The following is an 18,572-nucleotide window of genomic DNA, read 5'->3' as shown; positions in this document are numbered from 1 at the left end:
TGCTGGCCACACGACCTGGAAGCTATACGCCGGCTTCCTCGGCCAATAATGCGAGATGAGCGCGCAACCCCAGAGTCGGTCACGACTGGACCTAATGGTCAGGGGTCCCTTTACCTTTTTAAAGAGGAGGGAAAGATGCATGTGTGAAAAGGGTATATATATTTGGATGTAGTGTTACTTGCAGCTGAAAAGGCTCTTCATTCCTGGACAAAACATCATTCTTCTAATCCTGTTCAGTATTCATACCTTCTTGAGAGGTTCTTTTTCTGATGGTCAGGTCTGCTTTAATTTCACAAAGAAACCCTTCCCTCACTCAAATGAAGTAGGTTGTTTGTCTACTGAAGTGCATACCACAATAAATTGTAATGTTTTAAAAGTTTCCCCAAGACTGTTTTTTTTTTTTGCAACAACATGTTAAGATGACGACTGTTCCAGGAAGCTGCATGAGGTTTACATGATGCAATATGACAACAGCTTCCCAAGTGTACATTTCAATCCACAGTAACATGTTAAGAAACCGCTACCTGCAATGGCACAGACAATGGGACGGAAACATAAATGTACATGGGCACTGTAATGTCACATTGTCCACAACTGTCATTCCCACAACACACAGGTGGAAGCTGCATGTCACAGTAAGCTATCAGCCATGGTTTATGGCGCAAAAGCAAATCGTGCCCACTTTGCTCCTCCCTGGTAGTGCACGGAAGAAACAAACCATGATGCTTGGGCTTAGCATTGCATCTGGCTGAACCAGGGACCATAGTTTGCTTTTTGCTCAGACAAACCACAACTGGTTTGGCTTAGCACAACTGGTTTTTGCTCAGACAAACCACAACAAACTTTGGCTTATCATTGTGGTTTGTCTAGAGCGAAAGAAACCGCAATTCCTGGTTCCAACATAACCATACGTCAGGAATAATGGTTTGTTTCTTTCACATGCTAGCAGTGAAGAACAAAGCAGGCCTGCTTTGCTCATGTGGGGTAAGCCATAGTTTACAACTTACTGTGATATTTGAACATGGCCCATGGGTTGGAATACATGGTAGAAAAAATTTGAGAACCTGCTAGCAGTTCCACATCCTAGAATCATAGAGTTGGAAGAGACCACAAGGGCCATCCAGTCCAACCCCCTGTCAAGCAGGAAACACCACCAAAGCATTCTTGACATATGCCTGTCAAGCCTCTCCTTAAAGACCTCCAAAGAAGGAGACTCCACCACACTCCTTGGTAGCAAATTCCACTGCTTACCTAAGCTTACACTGCCTACAATAGGTACAGAGAGACAAGGAAACTAAAGGAAGGTGGGCAATCTGATCTGCTGTTTCCACTTCCCCAAAGTGGCTGGGGAAACCCAGCCAGATGGCCGTGGTATAAATATTAAAATTATTATTATTATTATTATTATTATTATTATTATTATTATTATTATTACTATTTAGGCTTAGAAGCCATTCCTAACAGTGTGTATGTCAATGTATGTGGGGAGCCCCTGTTCACAAAAGGAACATAACTCCGGGTTTTCTTGGGGTACAGAATACCTTGTCTATTATAAACCCCACCCACCGTAGGCAGAAAGAGGGAGAAGAAGTAAAATGTTCATCCTTATATTTTAATGGCAAAACCCAACAAAACATTTAAACTGTCAGAGAAAAGCCAACGGAAGCACACGCTTCCAATACAGTTACAAAAATAATAATAATACAGTCCATCAAAAGTGTCCTAATAGTCTGAATCTAGGAGACAGGAAGTAGGTATTGCACAGGGGAGGAAAAAAAGAAGATCCACCCTCAAACACATTCCTCCCCCTTGGAAGTAAAACAAGCCAAGATTTGAATTGCACAGCAACTCGGCTTAGGACACGCACGCGTGCACAAACACACATACAGAGGAAACGGGGGGAACAGTGTGCTTTGGAACTACCTGTACAAAGTTTAAGAATACATATAAAAGGAGAGAAGGAGACGGCAGGCTTGTGGGATATGAATGCTTCCAGGGGGCTCTCCTGTACATCCAGCTATAGAAGACCACTTTTCACAATTTAAGACGACCAAAGCATGAGCCCTGACGTAGCTTGGAGGGGGGAGGGCCCTGTGTGACTTTCTGCGGTGTCACACTTCTCTTCCACCTCACCTGCAAGATCCATTACTGGCTTGGCCAAAAGACACGGCTGATCCAGCCAGGAAGCATGGCTGCACCCTGGCACTAATTGCCAGAAGTGTCTTGGGTGTTTTGCCATAGCTCTGGAGAGGAAGGCAGGGAAATATAGTGTGTGCCACAGATGTAAGAGTATCTGGTTTAGGCCAAGTCCACGGTTCACCTGGGAACTGGGCCCAGAGTGCTGTGTTTGGGTGTGGCCACATCTAGATGGGAAGGTGGATTCAAACAGACATACAGGCATGTTCTGAAGTCTCAGGAGCTGTTGAGGATTGCCAATGCTTCTAATCATAGATAGGAGCATGAGGTACAGAAAGTTAGGAAAGTCAGTCTTGGAGGAGGATAGTTTTCCAGGCAGATGCAAGTTATTTCCTAACAGAGGATAGCTGGAGAGACGTAGCAAGCTCCTCACCTTCCTGAGTCTTCCGAAACATAAAAGGCCTTTGCAGTTCTTTCCCCCCAAATTCAAACCCCTTGCATCTATAGTAAACAAAGATTAGGTTTGTGTGCAGACTTCCTTTACCCACCAGCTTGTCCATGACTCTTATGCCCTCTTAAGATGCACCAATGCAAAAAAAGAGAAGGGGAGAGAGACACTGAGCAAATGCTTCGTTTGCAAACCCCTATTGCTCAGTGCTCTCCTGCCTTCCAATGTTGTCATTATCCCATAGAAAACCATTAGTCTTCTAAACTGTTTCAGAACACAGCTTGCAGCCTCACTGAGGCTAAGTGTTCTTGCTGGAAACTGGAGATTTAAACTTACATGAAACAAATTTTATCCACTGCTAGCCTGCTTTTCCTTAGACTAAGCAGAGCTCTCAGCTCCCTAACCTTCTGACAGGACTGCGTTTATAGGATTGCAAACTGCCCTACTAAAAGTCCGCTGGGTGTCTCTGTTGTTCTTGCTCCCACTCCTGGCTACCTGCTCAATGTATTTCACAGATGACAAATTAGCTTTATTGCAGCTAGAGACATGCAACTGGTTAAATGCAACTGATCCAGAAGACTCTGGAGAAACCACAAGGCTGGAAGCAAGACTCCCAGTATCCATTGCCAGAGCATGTTGAGGAATGAGTTCCTTCAACATTAGGTGACTGCCTTTTTGTGCATATAGATAGATATGCTGGAGAGACCTGGATAAATAAATTGTTTGGGGTAAAAAACCCAGATCAGCTTGCAATAGTGCTGAAGATTCCTGAATACCATGAAGGGTATGGATACCAAACTACAATAATTCAGGGTAAGTCTTGGCAGTGGGACTGCAGGGGAAGTTGAAGGTGTGCATGTGTATGCCTAGGCTGGATCAAGGAATAAATTGTGAAGACTATTCTTGTTCAGAAAAGGAACTGGGGAGGGGGACAGTTCCATCCCTTACCACTAGGGACTGGTCCCTCGACAAATGGATAGTGTGCTATTACCACTGGCTGATGCACTCGCTTCTCTATACTGCAATGTATGATATAGTTACGGCTATCGCCCTATACTGAAAAGGGAACCCTATAGCAAAAGCCCTTAGTTCCTACTGGTGATAAGAGCTGATGGCCAATTCAGGGTGGGCTTTGAGCGCCCCTCTCAGCAAACCTTAACACGTTCCACACACATTCACAACATGTTGCTATCTCCTCCATCACGGAATGTAAAAGGGAGAGAGAAAGCAGCATGTAAGAATGGAGGCAAAAAAATCCCCCCAACCAAACAAAAAAGTAGGAAAGATTGGAAGGAGGCACTTTCTTCTTCTTCAAAATTTCTAGTGCAGCAGACTCAAAAGTCTTGGAGCAGGGAGAGATGAATGCCTGTGGTGTGGTCCTCCCTGGACATACCAGGCACTTTCATCCTGTTACATAGGCACCCCTTACAGGGCTAAAGGGCAAGGGGAGTGGGGAAAGGGCAGCAGGGGAGGATACGTTGTGCTGAGGCTGCAAGACTGGCCCATGACTATTTTTGTGAGTAGTCTGGCTGCTTGCCACTGCGGCTGCCACCCAAGGTTCACACCAGCAACGGAACCCAGTGGTGTGTGGATGGCACAGACAGGGGTGCAATACACCGCCAGCATTTCCATCCCTATGTTCTGCCTCGTCTCAAGAACTGTGGCAGCAACTTTCCAGTAACAGGGTATTATCACCAGGGCAATGGGCGCAGCTCTTGGTCACACTATTGAGAAAGGCAGGACCCGTTGCTGGAGAAAGTGTGGGCACTCTAAAACAGGAGGAACTCTGCCCCTTGGAGACCTCGCATGCCAGGTGGCAGGGCACCCCAAGAGGGGCTCCGACAATGGTCGGAAGAGACCAAGGTCTTCCTTCCCAGTGCTTCAAGGGAGCAGCAGGGCCCTCTGTAGGAGCTGGAGGCAGACAGGAAGGGAGCATTAGGCAGCAGAGCCCATCCATGGAATGTGGTGGTGGGGAATGTGGAGTCAGCGCTGCTCAACACCCACTACACAAATAACAGTGCCATGGCCAAGCCCAAACAAAGCCCCCAGTACTCTCCATGCTGGATATTCAAGGAAAGGCTGGCCAGGCTCCTGTGCCACTCTACTCCTGTTCCCCAAGGCAGGGATAAGGCATGCTCTGAGCACTACACGGCTGTCTCCTGGTCCTCCCGCTGGATCATCTGGTAGTGCTGACGGTTTTCGAGGTAGGCAGCCAGGTCAGGGTCATTTGCCTTCTCGGCTCTGTGCTTGGGTGTGTCTCCCTGCAAGTGGGGAAACAAAAGGCAACAGCAAGTTATTGATTTTAATTTACTTATCTACTGCATTTGTGCCCCACCTTTCCTCCAAGGGGCTCAAGCTGGCATCCTCCCTGCTCCCCACCCCCACCCGATTCTGTCCTCACAACTGCCCTGTGAAGGAGAAGCAGGGATTGGTCCAGGGACCTCCAGTGAGCTTCACAACGGAGTGGAGTGGGGACCTGAAGTATGACAACCCAAAATCCTAGTGGAACAATACACCCACATGACCAGCGGGTCTTCATCTCCTCTTCAGAGTAACCTGTGCAGCAGCAAATCTGCTGTAAGCCATTAAAATGAGTATTACCCAATCTCAAGATTTAGAAGCAAGCTTGAATTCCTGCCCTTGTTTATATAGGTGTTTAGGAATTTGTTTATTTACCCCATTTGAGCAACTTGCACCATCAATAAAATATTAAACACTAAGCTCAACCATAGAATTGCAGATTCAAATGAAAGAAAAATATTTAAGAGCTCTTACTTAAAAGTAAGGTATTTTCCTGGTGCCAAAATGGCCTCAAAGTGGGTGCCAGGCAAGCTTTCCTAGGGTGAGCATCTCTCAGCCAGGGCATCACCACCAAAAAGGTCCTCTCCTTAGTAACCACCCACAAACATTGCATTTGGGGAGACCCTGCTTTTACTTTTAGGCTTCATATCCCCATAGGCACACATCTGGCTTTTGGGGGGTATTGCATGTGTGGGTCTTCATTCAGTCCCCCTCCCGGGCCACGAACACACTAGGAAAGACTAAGAGAAGTATCCAAGGACAGTGGAATGTGATATTCTGGGGTGGGGGAGGATGAGAGAGAGAGGGAGAGGGAGAGGGAGAGGGAGAGGGAGAGGGAGAGAGAGAGAGAGAAGAAATCTCATCCTTTCTCCCCCTTTGAAGGCCGTTTTTACAATTTCTGCTATCCTCAAAACAGCACGGAAGGCAATCTTACTCGGCTACAAGTGATTGCTAAAGAAGAAGACTGCCAAAGACTGTTTAAAAATACATAGGTAGTGAAAAAGCTCAGAAAAGCTATATTCTACTGAGCTTTAAAACTACCCAAAGACGCCACAGCAGATAGCCAAATTCTACTATAAACAACACAATCATGGCTGAGCAGCATTTGGCGACTGCTTAAAGCCCTTGCGACATTACATGTGTAATTTTCTGCACATGGGGTGGGGTAGGGAAGAGTCTGTAGGAAGGGACTTCCCACGAGTTAAGAGAAACAAGCGAGGGCCTCTGGTATGGGCCTCGGGAGGGACATACGGCTTAGCCTGGAATATCTATGTGCACATGCAAGCATGAGCAGAAAAAGACTCCGAGCCCTTAGAAAAACGTTTGTGGCTGAGATCTGTTAAGTCGAGTGTTGCCTCAAGGAGGAGCAGGAGGAGGAGGGGCGAGACTGGAAACCAAAGGAGCATGTTGGGAAGGAATGCTTAGGGATCTCTGGGAGATTAACAGCTGACAGCTAGATAAGTCCTCAAGGACCTGCTTGCATGCTCCTGCCACCCCCCCTTCCCCTAAACCCAGTTGCTGGGAAAATAAAATAAAGGCCTGCGTTTGAAGATCCTCACTACCAATTGCATTGACAGGGGAAAAAAGTGATTGCCTTGCACAGTTGTACAATGAAACCTTGCCATAGGCAGCTTATTTTCCTGGCCTGCAGAAGCCAGGATAATCCAAGCAAAAAGAGTGGGGGGTGGGCTGGGCTGAGGTGTGTGTCTGGGGAGTGCTCTGAAATACCATCTCCTCCACCCCCCCCCACCAGCAGCCTTACTAGAGCTCCTGGTCCCTGTGGAGGCTCACATTTCACGAACTTATTGCAGCCATCTGGACTGCGTCCACTAATGAACTCCTACACTCCATAAAAAGCAAATCTGTTAACAGCTTTCAGCCATGTCTCCCCCTCCCTCCCTCTCTACCATTCCACAAGCCTCTGCCCCCCCTCCCCTCATTAACTACCCCCACCCTCCACCAGCGCAAAGCAAACTCTGCTGCTGAGAAAGGCCAAGGAAAGCTGGCTCTCTGCCGTCTCCATTGAAAGTGGGAGAGGACAGGCCTTCTACGCTCGCATCCCAGTGGGGAGAAGGCAGCAAGGAAGGAAGGGACCTCGAGACAGTCGCCGGCCATGTTTCACAGGGGTGCACAATGGTTTAGATACAGAGGTGTTCTCTCTCTCTCTCTCTCTCTCTCTCTCTCTCTCTCTCTCTCTCTCTCACGCACACACACACACACACACACACACAGAGAGAGAGAGAGAGAGAGAGAGAGAGAGAGAGAGAGAGAGAGAGCGAGTTGTAAATACAAGCACCTCCTCCCCCCAAAAAAGGACGGAGAGACAAAGGCAGAGCAAAGGTCATGCACAAACCCTCCCCACAAAGAGGAGCCACAGGTTCACATGTAAGAAAAGGGAAGGCAGACATAGCTGTAGCACTGTGCATGATACCACTGCCAGCACCAAAGGTTTTGCTGAATGGAAGAGATGATTCCCCCCCCCCCTTGCAACAAGGAAAACATTCAGAGAGCTTCCCTACTTGTCCATGCAGCATTTAAGCTTGGAATCAGAACTTCAAAGGAGCCTCCCCCCTCCACTGCCCCTGCAGCCGCATAATTCTATGATGGGGGCAACGTGGACCAAGTCTCTGCTTAAAGACATGCTAGTACTATTGGTTAAGAATGAAGGCTCATAAATTCACACAATGCAGTTTCCTCTGTCTGCTTGAGAAGCAGCATGGGTTCCCAGCATATGCCATATTAAAGTAGGTAGGCATACTGAAACCTATGGCACGATGGCAGCCAGGCTGCGTTGTGCCCGTTGCAAATGCAGGAAGCTGTATTAAGAGAGGGTCACCAACCCAGACGTGTGTTCTGTCTCAGAAATGCAAACCCTGCTGGCTGAAGGGCCACAGCCCATTTCTATGAGCAGGGAAAAAGGGGCATTCTTACTTCACACAGTGAAAAAGCCCTACAAGCTTCAGTATGCTGGCAGTCTCAAAATTTCACCTTCCTCTCTCTCCTTGGTCCTCTTTTCCCCATTTCCATGGCTGCTCAAGTTCTGCTTCCAGCTTGTTAACGGAGCTAAAGTCACTTTTGCTTGGGTTGCATCCTGATTCCTGAGCCATCGGCGAAAGGTTAGGGGAGCAAGCGAGTTGCCAAGAATTGGCTATAAAACAACTTCACGCAGTTGGCAAAGGGTTTTTATTGCTTGTCTGAAACGCTCCAATGCTTTTATAGCTCCATTAGCATCGACTTTGGTCAGGTGAACTCACAAGCCCCAGGAGCTTTTGGCTTCATGGCATGAAGCATCCCCACTGGCGCGCTTATTGTTCAGCTTCGGGTCACAATAACCGGCTGGCAGAAAGGCCAAGCACTACTCACATCTCAACTGGCCAGAGAATACATGCTTGCTTCTAGTCTGCCGCTGGCCAGCCCCTGGGAGCACAGGGACCAAGGGACAGTCTCAATTCCTTCTCCATCAAGAAGGAATTCTGGCACAGAGACGTAAGTGCATCTTGTCCATTGTACTCTTAAGGTGCCCAGACTCTCTGACATCAAGCGATACTCCACTCGCATATGGGGGGGGGCAGAAGCCTACCCTACTGCTGTGGAGCTGCTCATTTGTATGCCTTTCCTGCTATGGTATCCCTCCCATGCAGGAGCCTTAATAGTCTACAGCTGGGAGAGAGGGAGAAGTCTACAGTGAGACTGTCCTTGCAGTGACCTCAGGGAGTAGAAAGAGGGGAAATGAGACATTCTGGCCCCTCATTTTGAGATAGAAAAAACAACACTGGCAGCAGAAGAGATAAATTTAACTCTTTACAAAGCTGTTGAGTTAAATGCTCCAGCTCAAGCCCAGATCAACCTTCTGATTCAAAGACACATTATGTCTTTTCTTCCTTGGCTCAAAAGATAAGCATCCTAGCTTTGTGTTCTCCATTCTCTTCTTGGCTAGAATGTCTCAGGGTCAGTTTACACGTTCGGCAGGATCTAACAGTGAAGGTCCCCCCACCCCACTGCTCTGCCCCAAAGTAAATCTACACTGCAGTACTTCACGTTGCACATGATAGAAGTGTACTGTGTGCGTTTGCTTATTTACATTTCCCCCTCCAGAAAAGAATATCTCCCTATACACAGAAAACTAGCATATCAGGGAGTCAACTAACCTCTGCTATTTTCCTTGGGACTCTATTCCTCTATGTCTAAGAAGTGTTTGCTTTGTTGTTGTTGCTGCTGCATATAATGGCCTGCTGCATATCCACGGGAGACTTCACCTGCCAAGCACAGAAGCTGCTCCCTAAAGTTTTGCTCTAGCCATTCCCAGCAAGCTCCTAGCTCAAGCTCTTACCTGCAGATCAGTTTTCATCAGTGAAGCTCCAGCCTCCACAATGTAATGGCAGATGGTACGCTGACGGAGGGCTGCAGCCTGGTGCAAACTGGTCTCACCGCTGGAAGGAGAAGAGAATACAATGGAGAACCAGGATCAACAACAACCACGCTTCTCCTAGCTGCTCCAAAGAGCAAAGGGCTCCAGCAGAGGGCCTGGATGGAGCCAGTTCATTGCATTAATCTCTGCCTGGGCTTAGTGAGACCAAGAGGTGGGCAGAGTGCCATGCAAGGAGGTGGGGATGTTAGCTTCACCTACTGCTCACATCAAGATGGGAGAAGGGCTGAGGGGCGGCCAGGAAGTCTCTCCCTGACATCCCAGGCCCAGCCAGTTTCTCCAGGAGGGCTGGGGAGCTCAAGGGGAAGCGTCTCCACCCCCTCGTTCAGCCTGGACACTGAGGTCCAGATCCGAGGGCCTTCTGGCGGTTCCCTCCCTGCGAGGTTGCAGGGAACCAGGCAGAGGGCCTTCTCGGTTGTGGCGCCCGCCCTGTGGAATGCCCTTCCATCAGATGTCGTCAAGGAAATAAACAAACAAATATCTGACTTTTAGAAGACATGTGAAGGCAGCCGTGTTTAGGGAAGTTTTTGATATTTGATGTTTTATTGCGATGATGATGATGATGATGATGATGATGATGATGATGGGAGCAGCCCAGAGTGGCTGGGGAAACCCAGCCAGATGGGCAGGGTAATAATAAATGCCAACTTGGGAGTTGTGGTGAGGGAGATGGACTCTGGGCACCAGGGTTTTTTCCTTTACTTGGAGTGCCTCTGTTATTCCCTTCTCACAGGTATACAAGAGCAAAGTGGAGAGCTGCAGGATGTCTACCTTACTTGTCAGTGTGAGAAACTGTTGACAGGAAAAACAGGATATTCACCTTTTCTGCTAAGCAGATCTGTTTACGAGGAAGAGACCTCCTCTCTCCCCACCCCTTAGTGGAATAGTTGTTCCACCAAGATGGCTGCAGGGGGAGCCAGACTATAAAACGGGGTGGGTGGGTCAAGAGAAAAAAAGAAAAAAGAGCCAGCTTTCTGCCTCCTCCAGCGGCAGACACTTATTGCTAGTAAGAGAACACTAAAAACCAAACCAGAGCTTACTTTTCTTCTTCTGCGACATCCAGGATCTCTACAGGAGCTGGGGAGGAAGAGACAAAACAAAGCAATGAAGCCAGCCTGCCTGACATGAGCTACGCCACTCCTTATTCATTCCGCTGCAGATGGGAGAGCAGAGCCGACTCTCCCACTACGGCCTGGCAGAGCCCCTATGTAGGAGTTGGGGCTGAGCATTTTTTCCACAGACATCAAAAGCCTTTGTGAAAATCAACCCCACAGCTGTTTTCCTATGTGAACAAACATTTAATCTCCTTCAGCCATAAATTATATAGCATTCCAAATGAGCAGTGTTTACAGAACTTTTTTGCATTCACTCCACCACAGCCCTTGTAAGATGGCATATTTGCGGTCTAAGTGTGAGAGACGGCTTTTAAATCTTGATTTTAGAAGATTTGGGGGTAGGGGGAGAGGGAAGCCAGCGAGGTGACCTGGAGTGGGATCCCAGGCTACCTATGACATGTGAGAGGGACGGCTGCTGCTGGCAATGATAGCTAGAGTGAAAACCAGGCAGGTAAGCAGGCCAGATGTGAATCAGAGGTGTGCGTGTGTATACAGATGCAGTATTTTTCATTCCAATGGAAGGAGGATTCCTTCCTTTCCACTGAATGGCTACTGAGGTTCTTCTAAGTGCAAACCCATTTTACAAGAAAATACCTCCCTATTTTTTTTTTAAAAAAAAACATTTTTGCACACAGCTACTCTCAATTCCTTGGTGGGGTCAAAACTGTAGTACAACCTTCTTGGTGCAACCCAGTGTACCACTTTCTATAGTGACAATTAAGGAGAGCATCGTTGATCCCATTTTACAGATGGAAAACTGAGGCTGAAGTAATAGTGACTTTGCTCAAGGTCATACAGGACACTCAGAGTCAAAGATGAGAACCTATGTGAAAATTCACAACCTTTACTTCCTGGACTGCACCGATATTTGATTCAAACACTCACAGCCATCCTATGAAACTAACCCGACAACAAAACAACCCAGCACCTTTTCTGGTCTGGCTTACCATTTTCAATTATGTATTTGACAATCTCCTTGCTCCCTGATTTGACGGCATGATGTAGAACAGTTTGGCCTGTCTGATCGCGCATCATCAAATCCCTTCCAGCCTTGTGCAGTTCTTTGAACTGCAGAAAGAAAGAACAACTTGAGATGAGCTAGTCTCTTGTGAGGCAGGTTTTAAATCGAGGTGACTTTCACAAAAGGTTAAAAACAACCCAGCAAAGATCAAGAGCAATTCATTAAAAAAAAAATGTTAACAGCTGAAGACCACTCAGAAAGGCTGTTGTATTAGGCAGAAGCATTAAAAAAAAAGGCTTTTCCAAACAGGTATGTGTTAATCCTTCTTTTAAAAGATAGTAGTAGTGAGCATAACAAGAGCTACGATGGCCTACCCTTGTCACCAATATAAAACTCTTCTCATACTATGGGCATATGGAGAAGGCTGGGATAGCTCAGTGGGTAGAGCATGAGACTCTTAATCTCAGGGTCGTGGGTTTGAGCCCCACATTGGGTTACAGATTCCTGGCCTGCATTGCCGGGGGTTGGAGTAGATGACCCTTTTTGGTCCCTTCCAACTCTACAATTCTGTGATTCTATTAAAAGGATCTCCTTGTAAAACAAGGTAAACACAGGCTCACATTGGTGCATAATTATGCACAGTAGTAAGTTTAGAAGAAAGAGGGAAATGTAATTTTTATTTTTTAAAAACCAGCACATGGTGAGAAATCACTCACTGTTCCTTGGGTAAAGGTAAAGGTAAAGGGACCCCTGACCATTAGGTCCAGTCGTGACGGACTTTGGGGTTGCAGTGCTCATCTCGCATTATTGGCCGAGGGAGCCAGCGTACAGCTTCCAGGTCATGTAGCCAGCATTACAAAGCCGCTTCTGGTGAACCAGAGCAGCACACATAAACACTGTTTACCTTCCCGCTGTAGCGGTACCTATTTATCTACTTGCACTTTGACATGCTTTCTAACTGCTAGGTTGGCAGGAGCAGGGACCGAGCAGCGGGAGCTCACCCCGTCGTGGGGATTCAAACCACTGACCTTTCGATCGGCAAGCCCTAGGCTCAGTGGTTTAACCCACAGCACCTATAAAATGTACCATATGGGGTTAAAACAGACATGGTTGACTCTGTCTATTGCCAGAGTCACTTTCAAGGCCATTCAATAATAATAATAAAAATCTTCCAAACTCCGAATCTGACGTGAATGAAACAGAACATAGCAAGAGCCCTACTGGATGAAACCAAAAAGGCTGTCTAGCCTAGCATCCTGCTCCCATTGGGCAACCTGAAGCTTACATGCAGGACAGAAGTGCAATTGCCTTCTCCTGTTGCTCTTCCTCAGCAACCAGCACACTGCGTCTGATTCTGGAGATAGTATGCGACAGTCATGCCTAGTAGACACTGATAGCGTTATTCCCCATTAATTTGTCTAATTCACTTTCAGCCATCCATGTTGGTGGTCATCACCACATCTTGTGGTAGTGAGAAGCACTGCAGAGCATGACACTTCAGGGTTAAATTTCTCTCTATGCACAACATTGTCCTGGTTTGCACATAATGCTAAACGGTGGTTTATTAGACCATGGCTTAGCAGTACATGTGAACCCATCCCATTAACTGTGGTTTGTTTATTATGGTTAAAGTTTGCTCATTAACCATGGTTTGTAGTTGGTTTATAAATCTTGGGTTAACATTAACTATAACTTCGTATTATTGTGAACCCGGACCTCCTCCTTCACTATAGTTGAGGAGCCATCACTGCAGCAAAGTTAGAGCCATGAGTGAAGAGTGGCAAAGGATTCAAGCAGCTCTCAAGGCTCCACTTCTCTTACTGCTGCTGTTAACTATTCTGTGATGAAATAAACCAAGGTTCAAGTGATAAGTCTGCCAGAAGCCCCAGCTGTAAGTATGGCTTCTTATTTATTAGATTTATTGCCCACTCCTCAACATGACGTCCCATAAAAGATTACAGCAAATACAAATTGAAAACAGATTAAAACAACAACAACAACAAGCAAACCATGGTTTAGTGTTATGTGCAAACCAGGCAATGGTGTTAAATAATCCAGAATTCTATCAGGAGTACAATTTGACATATGTTTCCTAGGGGGGGGGGGGTCACTATGGGTATGTGTCTACATTGTGGGACTGCCATGCTCCTGATTTCAAAAGGAGGAAGCAAGTTGTCTCTACGCAGAAGTAACGCCATGCCAATCTCACTCTTGACTGCAGTAGGGATGGGTGTGGGATGCAATGAGGATCCTATAAGGAACATTAAAAATGGCACTGATCTTCATGCGCACACCATCTAGGCACCAGTGTTTTTAAGCCATCAAGGTGTGCTTGTGGTATCCTGACAGCCATAGAAGGTTCCCTCAGTAGGATGTTCACTGGGCACAGGAAGAGAATGCTTAAAAGCAAGCCTGCGTTGCCGGAAGTCATCCATTGGTGAAGGCTAACAAGCAAGTCGTTATCAAAAAGCTAGATGGCGCTACCAGGAGGTTGCAGTAGCAGCAGCGTCATTGTATCTGACCTTAGTTAGAGATAGGGACACAATGCCATGGCAAAGATTACCAGATCCTCCCTAGCTCTGCAGCTTAGTTTTTAGCACATGGTAGCTGTTACCTTGTGGAAATCGTTATTCTTGGCAGCATCTATCAAAGCATCATCTGCAAGAAGGAGACACAGGTTCAGGGTTACAAAACCAAGCAGGAGGGCAGGGAGAAGGTAGAGTGAGGGTCAGAGTGGGCAGACTGGCCAAAGAGACAGCAACTGGAAGCACTCCCACCATGTGAGCTGGAGGCTAATGAAGAAAAGGTCATGCTCATTACCCAGGGACCTCAAGGGAGATTGCCTGTGGCTTTTATCTGCCCACTAAGATGTCTGGACAGTAAACGGCAGTGGTGTACCACTGCCAAACATCCTCTACACCTCTAGACTTTTCTGACCTCCAGTTGGGGCTGTCTGGAGACTGGGAGAAGGCAGGACAAGAGTGGAACAGAGAGAGACCACAACCCAAAGTGGTGATACTTAGCATAAACGCAGAACGATTTATGTTAATCATTTTACTGTTTGGATTTCCCCCTATTGTTGCTCTCTTCTTATTTACAAAGAGCGTTTGTGCTTGTGAATGCGTGTGCAGTGTATTTGCACACGTGAGTGTATTTGCCTGTGAGAGGGAGAGATGACGTGTGCGTGTCTTGTGGACCATCACTGAATTTGATCTGCCACAGAGTGCTATAAAGGTACTGAGCTTCATATTGAGCAACTGAGAGAATGAGAGGGATCTCGGGAGTTTGGAAGGCACCAAAAGTTGTCGTGAAGGCCCAGGGAGGGCTCACAGTTCCATAAAACCCACTGATGAATAGAAGGAACAAATAATGAAGGGAAGTCAGAGGGGTATTGGGGTGGGTTGAGATGGGGAGCGGAAGAGGCAAGACCACACAGTGATGTATGGAAGGAGAGAAACATTCCAGCAGAGGGGAGGACAATTTGTCAAAGATAACTTGAAACCCGTAGGCCAATGAACAGCGAGCACGAAGAGGAGAAGCAGAAAGGGTGAGGGGAGGAGGGGGGAAAGCAGGTGTCCCCAAAGGGAAAGCGTTTGGGGATGCCTCTCCATCAGTGACCTCACTCACACTTCCAGGAATTAAGCTCTATTCAAGCTCCAGGAAAACACTTTCCATTTGCTCAACCGAGAGAGGCTCCTGAAGTTGTGCTCGCACATCCTGGAACGCTCACTGGTGCCTGGCAGAGACTAACCCTTCTCCCCAGCCATGAATCCCAAATCTCTACAGGTGGGAGATTAACTCTGCACCATGATGTTACTTCCTGGCAGATTTTATAAATGAGGTGAAGAAGGAAGGTGGCTTGTTAAGTCAACGGATGTCAGGTCTCGCCCAGCTAGTCATTCCTGCAGCTGCTCCCCGGAAGGAATTCCCTGATCAGGGCCTCTCTGCAGCACTCAATCCATACTGCAGCAGGGATGAAGCTACTGTACTAAGGAACCAATCGCCCTGCATGCTGCCACACACTGAAGCTCTCAGGCAAATCCACCCCGAGCTCTACTGAAAAAGCCTCTCGTTCCATCCTAACCTTTTGAGGCCTCACCTTTCTGTGCAAGCACAACTGCGACACACACACACCTTCCATCAATATGCATATTCAGAAAGGCACATTGAACAGATGCTTCCCAGGATTACGTCATCAAGTTCCAACGTCAAGTCCCTCAATCACTGGGTAGTAGCCCCATATACCCTGAGCTGAAAAATGTGTATTTCGACTAGGAATGGCTACCAAAGCAGCTACCATGTTCCAAAAAAGCTCCTCTAGCCACCAGAACTCAAGTTGTCCTGGAGGACTGGCTCCCACCCTTTCCAACAGTAGAGAAGCCATGGCATGGCACAACATTGTGTGAACATTCTGGACTAATGTGGAGAACAGTCTGTGTGAGTAAAATCTAGAAGGGCATATTAAAATGCTACATGAAAAAATCACCTGCGGCATTTCACTGAAAGTGATGCCGTGTTTTACAGAAGTTAAATGTAATGTTAGACCAGGGGGTGGAGGACTGGGAGGCATGAAAATGAAGCACATAAAATTACAGGTTAGCATTCACTAATTGAGATAAGGAGATATGCTGAAGGAGCACCCTAAGAGTAAAACAGTCTCACCTTTGAGGGAATTGCAGCTCCCCATTTCTGAGCTGGTAAAAAAAAGAGGAGAAAATGAAAGCTAAGAGACTAGGTCCTTCCTAAAGCAGCTCTATTCATCTGCTCAGCTCACCAAGAACTCTCTACCTGTCTAATTTGAAAGGGCCAATAATAAAATTAGCTGTGCTATATCAGAGATTCAGAATTCTATTCTGCTTTGCTCCATATGATAGATCCAGATGAGAGAAGCACAGAATTGAGGTACGGTATGTAGCAGGGAATTCGCATCCTAGCTATCTTAGTCCTGTTCCTCTTTTTGTTCCAGCATACCAGCTTTGTTTACATCTGCCTCCCTTGCCAGTATCAGCGTACCAGTCATGCTGCAACCCTGGCTTCATATGCAGATGAACTAATCAACAGCTCATCCTGGCACACTGATGCCAACGGTGTAAGAATCCCTATGCCAAAGCATTCTCCGCACCTTCACATGGAACAGAGAGCAAACAGAAGAGGAATAATGAATGCCTGAAGGTTGAACTCTCATCCTCCGACCTGTACCCATCCTTAAGCTATTCTTCCTTGCGGTCCTTCCCTCAACCTTGCCTGGTCTTTCTTACCTCCAGGAGCTAAGCAGACAGCCTCACCTGGAGACTGGTGTGGATGTTGGTGAACCTGGGAGAGCAACATTTTGCCTTATCGGTGTTGAGGGCACATCAACAAGGTCAGGCATGGCAGGAGATGTGCCCACTGTCTGGGTGCGCACCAGCTCTGGGTCCAACACAAAAAGCTCATCCTGAGAGATCTCCGTCACATAATTGAGATGTTCCTGAGAAAGTACACATCAATCATTTTATGGATGGGATTTCTTCATGGTAAACAGTTATTAATGAAGTCTATTTTATGCAATGTGGATTTTCAAGATGAGAGGTCAGCGATTTGAACAAAATCCTGGGAAATTTGCTTTTTTTCCTTAAAAGAAAGCAAGATTTCAATTTTGTTGGTCGTGGGAACAGGCCTGGAGATATAAGTAAATTTGCCTCCCTAAATTGAAAAACAAAGGATACAGAATCCAAAGTGGAATTTGGGCAATCTGTTTATGCAATATATATTCTCTTCAACTCTGCTCTCTGCTTATCCAAGAGAGTCAGTTCTATTTTCCTAGTCCCCAGAAAAAAAAGAGAAAAACCCACAAACAGCGACAGTTACAAATTCTACAATGAAAATTGTACTGAAAATTGGAAATTTGTGCACCAACTTATTTCTATTGAAGAATTTTAGCTCTTTTGTTTCAGAATTTTAAACATAATGAAGCTCCAGATCTCGTGGCCACAACTGTGAATAATACATTATATGGTTTACAGATGTACACTAGCACTACAGAGAAACTATGTAATGTCACTGGGGACAAATAAATAATTACTTTTATTTCAGGTCTAATGTATGCAGTAGCCTTTCCAAACCTCCCTAGTTTCCTGGGCATTATTCTCTAGTGACACGTCACCCTAAATATTTCTTTTTGAATGCACAGAAAATGAAAATATCTGACCTTAAGACTGAATCCCTTTATTAAATAAATATAATGGCAGGGGCCTGAGACATTTGGAAAGAAATGAAAACCAAGTTGCAAGCAGCAATGTCCTCCATGGGCAGAATGCAGGCAAACAGTCTCAGATTCCACAGTCTCTTGAGAACAAATTGGAACTCACCTGCGCACGGTCTATTCTGTAAAACCGATCGGCTGTAGTTGCTGCAAGAGAAGAAGAGAAGGACACGGAGTGTTTAGTATCTAGATATAGCTCCAGTGTATTCAAAGAAATTCATGTAACATCTTAGCAACCCTTACAACAACTGTGTGATATAGATCCAATATTAGCTCTGCACCTGGACTATGAGGGTGATAAAGCAGAGGATGGTTATAAATCAGAGGAGATTAATAGCATGCTTAAGGACACCTAGCGAGTTCTCACTTGCAAGGGGAGATTTGAACCAGAGACAACCCCTGATTTATAGCTCGGTCTCTTACATTACAATCCTATACTGTATATGTCTACTCAGAAGGCAGTTTCAAAAGGGCTTACCACCTGGTAAGTTAGTACAGAACTGCAACCATAGTCACTCTCAAATGATTTGGGTTAGTGAAACTAACTAGAGAGAGGAGAGGAAAAGCAGAACTAGTTCATGAATTATACTTTATGCATATCAAGCATGTCAGCTGCAAAAGGGAGGTATATATGACAACAACAGAAGATTGCATACTATTGTACTTTGTTCAGCTTGCCAGACAGTTGTCTCCCCCACCCCTTGCAGGCCAGGTGGGGGAGACAGGTGGGCATACCTATCAATCACCTGACATCAGGAGACCTTTTGTTTCTGCATGTGGGGGTCTTCAGTCCCCACCCCTCAAAGCACTATCTTGCCCAGAGCAATGCTTTACAATCCTTACTGTGGCTCCTTTTTGAGAAAACAATTCATGGCTTCACTGTATGCCCACCGCCCTTTAGGATGGCAGGTTTAGCAACATTCCAACTCAAAAATACCTAGTGG

General features: G+C 46.4%; 1 protein-coding gene across 14 annotated transcripts in view; it reads right to left on the bottom strand.

The window, feature by feature from the left end:
- Positions 1-1,591: 1,591 nt before the first annotated feature.
- The window catches only part of DGKZ (diacylglycerol kinase zeta), a 145,437-nt gene continuing 128,456 nt past the window's right edge, over positions 1,592-18,572 (bottom strand). For 11 of the 14 annotated variants that reach the window (XM_035115432.3, XM_088669407.1, XM_035115448.3 and 8 more), the window contains 8 exons: positions 17,735-17,775; positions 16,673-16,854; positions 16,050-16,081; positions 14,002-14,045; positions 11,374-11,494; positions 10,352-10,388; positions 9,216-9,315; positions 1,592-4,845 (listed from right to left, as the gene is read on the bottom strand). In XM_035115432.3, coding sequence (XP_034971323.3) covers positions 4,729-4,845; positions 9,216-9,315; positions 10,352-10,388; positions 11,374-11,494; positions 14,002-14,045; positions 16,050-16,081; positions 16,673-16,854; positions 17,735-17,775 — 674 coding nt within the window. In that variant the 3' untranslated portion in view covers positions 1,592-4,728. Of the gene's footprint in view, positions 4,846-9,215; positions 9,316-10,351; positions 10,389-11,373; positions 11,495-14,001; positions 14,046-16,049; positions 16,082-16,645; positions 16,855-17,734; positions 17,776-18,572 lie in introns of those variants that run through there. The other 3 variants (XR_015949947.1, XR_015949948.1, XR_009557589.2) reach the window with 2 other exon arrangements.

The sequence above is a fragment of the Zootoca vivipara genome, chromosome 1 (genome assembly GCF_965207765.1).
Source record: "Zootoca vivipara chromosome 1, rZooViv2.hap1.1, whole genome shotgun sequence".
Taxonomy (NCBI): domain Eukaryota; kingdom Metazoa; phylum Chordata; class Lepidosauria; order Squamata; family Lacertidae; genus Zootoca; species Zootoca vivipara.
Note: the sequence above shows the minus strand (reverse complement) of the source record. Positions and strands in the feature narration are given on the sequence as shown.